Raw genomic sequence first — 9,499 nt, forward strand, 5'->3', positions numbered from 1 at the left:
TTCGTAGGATTCTTAGTACAATTTTTTTGTCCAGACCAAGTATCTAAACTTTAAAGAAAGGACCAAAAAGAACCAAGTAAAAACAAAGAACCTGTCCTAATCTCAGAAGTCGAAATGAATATTTTTCTGGAAAAGTGAATAGAAATGCCTATCAGTTAATCAACTCTTTCAATAGAGAGAGGGAGAGAGAGACAAAATGATTAAGATAGAGTGACAGTCAACCAAGATCATAGAGAGAGAAGTAAATAATATATATATAGTAGTACTAAAGTAAAGGTATTAGAACCTTCCCATAGAAACAATACATTAGATTTTTTCCATGCTTTTTTTTTTTTTTTGGCTTGTTTCATACATAAAGTTTGAATCTTTTTACCCTTTTTCCCTTTTCACAAATCTTGCATATAGATAGGAAGATCCCCACCATTCTTGGAAAAAAGTAGGAGCTTGTAGTTTTTTATATAACCTTCCCATATCAAGATTCCATGGTTTTTTCTGTATCATCATCAAAAGGAATCACTTGACAATCTTAGTTAATTTGCTCTTCTGGGATGTGGGGTCTCTAACATTTTGAAGAAGTGATGCACAAAAGTCTAGAGGTAATGCTAATCCATTGGTTTTCTTTATATAGTTGACTTCTCGATCTAGCATATTGGCTTATTCATTAGTATGTGCTGGAGTTTGTGGGCAGCTCTGAATTTTTGCAGTTCTTTGAAATGGTTAATTTATCAATCTTTTGGATATTTGTTTGTACTGGACCTTGCTTTGGTTTGTTATAGGTTGTCTTGTCTAGAGACGGATTCAAGATTTAAAATCAATGGGCTCAACCTTTATATTTTTATCATTGAACTCATTATACTTTTGAAATTGCAAGCTCAAAGCTTGAATTATTAAATTTTTTAAGTGATTTTTCATATGTATATCTATACTTGTGCCGAAGATACTATATTCAGATCAACCTGTTGACTATATGCTACATCCGCCGCTGGTTGCCAAGGTTGCTTTCTAAATATAGCTGATTCATCTGCTATGTCGTGATGATTGAAGCTGCGGGATATTTCTCTAAATTTTACAGGTCAAGCTGCAACTTTGAGCCGAGGGTCTACCGGAAACAGGCTCTCTGCCTTCTTAAGGTAGGGGTAAGGACTGCGTACACTCTATCCTCCCTAGACCCCACTTGTGAGACTACACTGGGTATGTTGTTGTTGTAAGCTGCAACGTTGAGTTACTGAGGGGTTTTGATATGTCTCGGGTATTTGACTCAAGAAATGGGCTAATTCTGATTTGGATGGTTTTCTTGTTGGCTTCTGTGATGTTGGTTTATCCTATAGAAGGATTGAATGCTGAAGGAATTTACCTACTTGAGTTGAAGAAGAATATAATCGATAAGTTTAACTATCTTGAGAATTGGAATTCTAGTGATGAGACACCATGTAAGTGGAAAGGTGTAAATTGCACTTCTGATTATAATCCAGTTGTGCAAATTCTTGATCTGAGGTCTATGAATCTTTCTGGCTCTTTGAGTTCTAGTATTGGCGGTCTTGTATGTTTAACCGTTCTTGACTTGTCTTACAATGAATTCACTGGAAATATTCCGAAAGAAATAGGAAATTGCTCGAAATTGCAGAGTCTCCAACTCAATGATAATGATTTCTATGGCCAGATTCCTGCTGAATTGTATAACCTTTCTTATTTGGAAGAGTTAAATTTGTTCAATAACATGATATCTGGTCCTATTTCAGAGGAGTTTGGGAAACTCTCTTCTCTAGTTTCTTTTGTTGCATACACCAATAATATCATCGGTCCACTCCCTCGATCACTTGGGAATCTGAAAACAATGATAACGTTTCGAGTGGGGCAGAATTTACTCTCTGGAAGCTTACCCGCGGAGATTGGTGATTGCCTGAACTTACAAGTTCTTGGTCTGGCACAAAATAATATTGGAGGAAATATACCCAAAGAGCTCGGTATGCTTAGTAGTTTGAAACAACTTGTACTTTGGGACAATCAATTATCTGGCTATATTCCAAAGGAACTCGGAAATTGTACAAGACTTGAACTGTTTGCTTTATACCAGAACAACCTGGTTGGAGAAATTCCTGTTGAGATAGGTAAGCTCAAATTTCTCAAGAGGTTATACCTATACCGGAATGGATTAAGTGGTACTATTCCAAGGGTTATTGGGAATCTTTCTTCGGCATTAGAAATTGATTTCTCAGAAAACTATATAATTGGAGAAATACCAACTGAGTTCAGTCAAATAAAGGGCCTGAAATTGTTGTATCTTTTCAAAAACCAGCTCAAAGGTGCCATACCTCAAGAACTTACTAGTTTAAGAAAATTGGAACATCTTGATCTGTCGATTAACTACTTAACAGGCCCTATTCCATTTGCATTTCAGTATCTGACTGAATTGGTTCAGTTACAGCTCTTTCAGAACTCTTTAAGTGGTAGTATTCCTCAACATCTCGGGATTTATGGCCGACTTTGGGTTGTTGATTTATCTAACAACTACCTCACAGGAACAATCCCTCCAAATATTTGTAGGAATTCCGATTTGATTTTGCTAAATCTTGGCTCAAATAACTTGCACGGAGACATTCCACCTAGTGTTATTAACTGTGTCTCGTTGGTACAACTTCGTCTTAATGGCAACTGGCTACAAGGGAAATTTCCTTCTGATGTGTGCAAATTGAGGAATTTATCTGCTCTTGAATTAGGCCAGAACACGTTCGGTGGTTTAATACCTCCTGAGATTGGAAACTGTCAAAATTTGCAAAGACTTGATTTGTCAGGCAACTATTTCACACATGAGTTGCCAAATGAGATAGGGAATCTTCAAAAACTTGTAACTTTTAATGTCTCATCTAATTTGCTGACTGGTCAAGTACCACCAAAAATTCTGAAATGCAAGGCGCTACAACGACTTGATCTCAGCAAGAACAGCTTTTGTGGTACTGTACCTGATGAAATTGGAAAACTGGCGCAGCTAGAACGCCTTTTGGTTTCAGAAAATAAGTTTTATGGAAAGATACCAGCAGCATTGGGGAGGCTTTCGCGTTTGACTGAGCTGCAGATGGGTGGAAATTCATATTCAGGTGAAATACCACCAGAATTAGGTAATCTTACTGGTTTACAGATCGCGATGAATCTTAGTTACAACAATCTCTCTGGTACAATACCACCTAAGCTTGGCAATCTTATTCTACTAGAGTATCTCTATCTCAACAATAATCATCTCACTGGTGAAATACCGATCACATTCCAATACCTGACCGGTCTAATGGGCTGTAACTTTTCATACAATAACCTCACCGGTCCACTGCCAGATATACCGCTGTTTCAAAATATGGATGTCAGTAGCTTTATTGGAAACAAAGGTCTTTGCGGTGGGCTTCTAGGTGAATGTAATGAATCTCCATCTTTAAATTCTGATCCTGTAGTCGAAAGTGCAGGTGCTCCTAGAGGGAATATTGTTACTATTATTGTTGCGACTGTTGTTGGTGGTGTTTCTCTTGTTTTGATTTTAGGTGTTTTATATTTGATGAGGCGGAATCCAGTTCAGATGGTTGAATCCATCAAAGATATGGACGCGTCATTTCCAGGTTCGGGCATATATTTCCCTCCCGAAGAGGAATTCACTTTCCAAGACTTGGTTGACGCGACAAACAATTTTCATGACAGTTATATTGTTGGGAGAGGAGCTGTAGGGACAGTTTATAAGGCTGTGATGCAGTCTGGGAAAACGATTGCGGTTAAGAAGCTGGCTTCTAACAGAGAGTGTAATAACATAGAAAAGAGTTTCCGAGCAGAGATTACAACACTGGGAAAGATCAGGCATCGTAACATTGTAAAACTCTATGGCTTTTGCTATCATCAGGGTTCTAATCTGCTTCTTTACGAGTACATGGCGAAAGGTAGCTTAGGTGAATTGCTTCATAGTACATCCTGTAGCTTGGAGTGGCCGATACGCTTTAAAATAGCTCTTGGGGCAGCTGAAGGCCTATCTTACTTACATCACGATTGCAAGCCACAGATCATCCACCGCGATATAAAGTCCAATAATATATTGCTTGATGAGAAGTTAGAAGCTCACGTTGGTGATTTTGGCCTAGCTAAAGTTGTTGACGTGCCTCAAAATAAGTCTATGTCTGCAATTGCTGGATCATACGGCTACATTGCCCCTGGTAAGTACTTTTTCATTCTTTTCATGAAAACTTGCCTAGTATAGCTCGTCTATTGTCTGAAAAATTGTCAAGATACATATTTCTAGGTGGTCCTCATAAGGCTATAAAAGCATACATCTTTATAACAACATCGCTATATAACAGTCATTCACTATAAAAGCCAAACTTTTTATGGAACCAATTTTCATGCTATGTTATAATATATGTTCTATAGAACAGCACTTCGCTATAACAGCCAAAAAAATTCGGAACAAATAAGGCTGTTATAAAGAGGTTTGACTGTATATTTTCGATACGCAATGATTATAACTCTTCATGGAAAAATCAGTGAACATACACGTAAAGTTCCACATAAAATTCCTCCCATGAACTGACTAGTGTTTGTTAGTTTTCGCCGTACTGTATGATCTAGTAAACTTTTTCTGACAAGCTTAATCCTTGCGTCAAATTACAAGGTACACTTTTGATGTTCAATTTGAATGTCACTCTAAAAGATTATGTGCTATGTCATGATATGAACAAAACACTATTGTTTTAATGGTTCTGTTTTTTCCGCTGCAGAATATGCTTACACAATGAAAGTAACAGAAAAAAGCGATATCTATAGTTATGGAGTCGTCCTTTTGGAGTTGCTAACTGGAAAAACACCTGTACAGCCACTAGATGAAGGAGGTGATCTTGTCACCTGGGTGAGGCATTATATTCGGGACCATTCGTTAACGCCAGGGATACTTGACAGCAGATTGGATTTAACCGATAAAACTACTGTAAATCATATGCTTACAGTTTTGAAAATTGCTTTAGTGTGCACTAGTATGTCACCAGTTGATCGTCCTTCAATGCGTGAGGTCGTGTTAATGTTGATTGAGTCTGATGAGCAAGAAGGTAACTTCATCTTGTCTCAAGTTTAATTACCCTCAGAAAAACATAATAACCTGTAAATGTATACAAAAATGCCTTCCTCTGATAAGCTTTCTAGTGCTAGTTCTCCTTGTATTGTATTTTACAGGTAAATAATACAAGAAATTACCACATATTTCTTACAGTGAAAATGCTGTCTGACTTTGTAGAATGAGTTTGGAAGTGATTAATGCTACTCTGGTTAGTTCATTGTCTGAAGTTTTACAGTATAATCAGACGTTTTGTCGCACTGGCTTAGTTCAAGTATTTATAAAATGTTTGATTACTTATCTGAAAAAACCGAGCTTGTTTAGGACTGAGACATAGTTGTAGTTATACTTATCCAAAAAAAGTTTTACAGTATAATTAGCCTCTGTGCCTTCTCCAGGGAGCTAGATTTTCAGGGCTGTGAGACACTACAGTATGATCTGTTAGAATATCAAATGCTAAATAGAAATAACTGCAGAGGTTATATGTGGTTCGACCGACCATGTTGTATGGGGCAGAGTACTGGCCAGTTAAGAACTCTCATATCCAGAAGATGAAGGTAGCTGAGATGAGGATGTTGAGGTGGATGTGCGGGCACACTAGGATAGATAAGATTAGGAATGACGATATTCGTGAGAAGGTGGGTGTGGCTTCTGTGGAAGACAAGATGCGGGAAGCGAGGCTCAGATGGTTCGGGCACGTGCGGAGGAGAAGCCTGGATGCTCCGGTGAGGAGATGTGAGTTGCTGGCTTTAGTGGGTTCGAGAAGAGGTAGAGGACGGCCTAAGAAGTATTGGGGAGAGGTGATCAGGCAGGACCTGACACGATTGAAGATTTCCGAGGACATGACCCTTGATAGGAAGGTTTGGAGGTCGAGCATTAGGGTGGTAGGATAGGGTGGTAGTCGAGCTTCCCCTCCTCCATTCCGGGGGTGAAGCGAGTTTGAGTAGGTTGGTCCTAGACAGACTTGTGGTTAATGTAGAGTCCACACTAACCTTACTGTTTTCCATAGCTCTAGTCTTAGTTGTGGGTTATGGCAATTGCCTATCATCTATTCTATGGTTTTTAGGATGCTGTCATTATTTCTATGGTTATGCTGTCATTACTGATGAATTGTCTTTTCTTGTTTTCTTGTTTTCTTTTTATCTTCCTGAGCCGAGGGTCTATCGGAAACAGCTTCTCTGCTCTATCGGGGTAGGGGTAAGGTCTGCATACTCTCTTTTTGGACAAGTCACCTTCAGCATTGTTTTTCCTTTTTTTCTCTTTTTGGACAAGTCACCTTCAGCACTAAGTTGCTCCGACATGACAGTTTAGGTGCCGCACCCGTGTCGACATGACACTAGTATGGGTTGGGTATGTGATCCGTACAGAATCTGGTCAAACAATTTTGGGTACTTTGACCACGACGGACGGAAAAATTTGAGATGAGATACAATTTGATTCCCTCACCCATATCCGTGTCCCAAAATCTTAGAATTTACATCTCGAAAGATCCGACCTCTAGATCCGCACCCGTGTCGGACACCCGCACCTTCATATGAGCAACTCAGGTCATGCTGCAGAACTTTTTGTTCCTTAAACTGGCAAAGAACTTAGAAAAAAGAAAGAGGGGCTAAACACTAAAGCTTTATGGATATAACTGCCTTAAAACATGTAAAGTGTATAGGAAATTACTTCTTCAATCTTGAAAGGATGGACATTAAACTTCTCCAATTTACAGCCCCTTTTATGTCATTTTTTGCATGTCTAGATTTTGTTCTGCAACATCAGTCTAATGCCAGGCAAAGCTTTGAACATGTTAACTTTGGGCCTAGGTTCACTTTGCTTCTCACCTACATTCATCCCCTAGATTCTACTCCCTCCGGTTTTATTTTAGATGACATTCTTCCCTTTTCAGTCCACTCGAGAAATACTAACAACACCTTTATGAATTATGTGTTTGGAAAGTTAATAAATTTGAACAGAGGCGGATCCAGGATTTAAATCCCATTGGTTCAATTTTTACGGTTTTTAGCGTTGAACCCATTATATTTTTAAAGTTATGGGTTCATATCTACTATTTATGCAATTTTAATGCATTTTTACATATAAATTTTTACTCAACATCGAAAGTTATGAGTTCAGGCAACACACTACATACGCCCCTGACTTTGAACTTCTTTATCTTACTTTTAATGACTTGTTATAATAGCAGCAGATAGTGTATTTGCCAGCTATTGGCACCCACTAGTTTTCTTAATTTGCCTACCCAAGGTATTGGCACCCACCACTTGCTCACCACTATACGGTACTGCGTATGTTTCAAAAGGCACAAGCATAGTGCAGCGTTTAGTGGACGGTCTCAAGACATAAGATATTTTTTTATTTTAGTTTTTCGTTGTTGTCTGAAACTTGTATTAGGGTCCGACTAATCTAAGTTCAGGCCACTTAAAGTGGAAAAGTTGCCTATCAAGATTTTTTTCTATTTTCAAACTCAAACCCAAGACAGCAAGATTTTCGGTTAAAAGTAGATGGATCCTATTCATCCTATCACCGTATTTTATACCATGAACTCTTATTTATTCTTATATCATATTAAATTGTATGACTATCTAATTGAAAAACATAGACTATTAGAGATCACACCTTTATTTATTTAATTATAAATCTTCAATACTTACCTGTACATGTAATCCAGTTATCAAGATTGCATCAAAGGCGATCAAGTGTGTTTATTTGATAAGGAAAAGAGAAAACGTCCCTCAAAATCCTATTAAATAAAGCAAGTTGGTTCATATGTTTTTAAAGGATCAACAGAAGCTCTGTGCTCCTAGTTATACTATAAGTTCTTAAGATAATATATAATTAATTTGTCGGTTATTTTTAGTTTAAGAGAGTAGGTGCGTGATTATTTTCTATATAGGACAAGTGAAACTAAAATGAAACAAAGTTGTATCTTTGTGGAATATGGTAGCTATTGGCAGAAAGCATTTGCATGTTTTTGCTTATCAAGATTAATTGAAAATTTTAAATTGCTACTTTAGTAATGCATAAGTTCATAAACTTTTTGGCTTTAACATGCTTTTAGAGGTAAATTGCACCAAGTTGGAATGGAGAAACGACAAAAGGATAGCGTCAATAATTAATTACTTAATGTCTTTAATTAAACTAGCTTATCACTTTAAAAGAAAGGATTAGGAAAATTAATCAACGGACTAAATGGGGCAAGTTGCAAAACAAAATACTGTTTTGTCTTTTGTTTTCTTTTTAGTTTAAGTGGGATGCATGACTACTTTATAACTGGCAACTCAATGAAATATCATATTTTAGAGATTTAAAAATACTATGTTTGTAGCTTTTAAGCCATAGGGAGAATCAAATATATTGATTTAAAATAAGATTTTGCTTTTTTTGCACGGACGAGTAGCTACCTTTTGGCTCAATCATAGAAATCCTTCGAGTCCCACAATGATCCTGCTATCAAAGGGCAGTCGTTTAGTGCTCTTCTATGTTTCTTTTTTCTTACTTAATATTCGATATTCGTATCGGGATCCCGAATAATTCGAATATTTCACCGTGTGTAAGGTTCATTAAAAGGGAAGCATTTTCTATCAAGATATTTTTCATTCTCTGTGCTCGAATACGAGATATTTGATTAAAGATTGAAGGATCATATTTATTCCACCACAACCCTGAATCGTTGTACTCTTCTATGTTAATTGATCGTGGATGTAATAAATTATTACTCTCTCTCGTCCTTTTATTATCTCTCTTTAGCCACAAAAAAGGTCCAAAATATTTATCACTTTAACAAATCAAGAAGACATTAGTTTAATTTTAATAAAATTCACCGTTACTACTCTAATAAAGCATATAGTAATTTAGTTACTCATTTAAAAAAGAGATAAGAGTAATTTAATCAAATACCTCCTACAACTAATACTATAAGATGATTTTTTTAATAGGTGTGCCAAACAAAAAGGAAAGCGGAGAGTATTATATATTGTTGTTACTATTGTAATTTTTATTTTTGTTGCAGCAATGGCAAAGACACATTCAATCAAATGCTGTCATCTAATATCGCTTCACGTAAAAATAATTTATATATATTATTTTTAGTATTAATACCTCCTACAACTAATACTATAAAATGATTTTTTTAATTGATGTGCCAAACAAAAAGATAGCGGAGAGTATTATATATTGTTGTCGTTACTATTGTAATTTTTATTTTTGTTGCAGCAATAGCAAAGACACATTCAATCAAGTAGTGTCATCTGATATTGCTTCACGTAAAAGTAATTTATATATATTGTTTTAGTATTCTTCTAAAAATAATAATGTGTATCTACAACAAGTTGACACTCCATGAGAAATAATGCAGATTAAATATCAATTTGTTGCTTTTGTTTCAGCTTGCTGATTGTCGTACTTAGTTTTAGTTTTGTA

General features: G+C 36.5%; 1 protein-coding gene across 1 annotated transcript; it reads left to right on the plus strand.

The window, feature by feature from the left end:
- Positions 1-281: 281 nt before the first annotated feature.
- On the plus strand, positions 282-5,312 carry LOC107794529 (uncharacterized). Its single transcript, XM_075241355.1, has 3 exons — positions 282-596; positions 1,073-4,184; positions 4,746-5,312. The coding sequence occupies exons 2-3, from the start codon at positions 1,241-1,243 to the stop codon at positions 5,093-5,095; spliced, it is 3,294 nt and encodes a 1,097-aa protein (XP_075097456.1). The 5' UTR covers positions 282-596; positions 1,073-1,240; the 3' UTR covers positions 5,096-5,312.
- The last annotated feature ends 4,187 nt before the right edge of the window (positions 5,313-9,499 follow it).

This window comes from Nicotiana tabacum, chromosome 20 (assembly GCF_000715075.1).
Source record: "Nicotiana tabacum cultivar K326 chromosome 20, ASM71507v2, whole genome shotgun sequence".
Classification (NCBI taxonomy): domain Eukaryota; kingdom Viridiplantae; phylum Streptophyta; class Magnoliopsida; order Solanales; family Solanaceae; genus Nicotiana; species Nicotiana tabacum.

Excerpts from the sequence above, each read along its gene's own strand:
- LOC107794529 (XM_075241355.1), top strand. The coding sequence starts at position 1,241 with ATGTCTCGGGTATTTGACTCAAGAAATGGGCTAATTCTGATTTGGATG. Across the intron at positions 4,185-4,745 it reads ATACGGCTACATTGCCCCTG|AATATGCTTACACAATGAAA; the intron begins GTAAGTACTTTT and ends TTTCCGCTGCAG.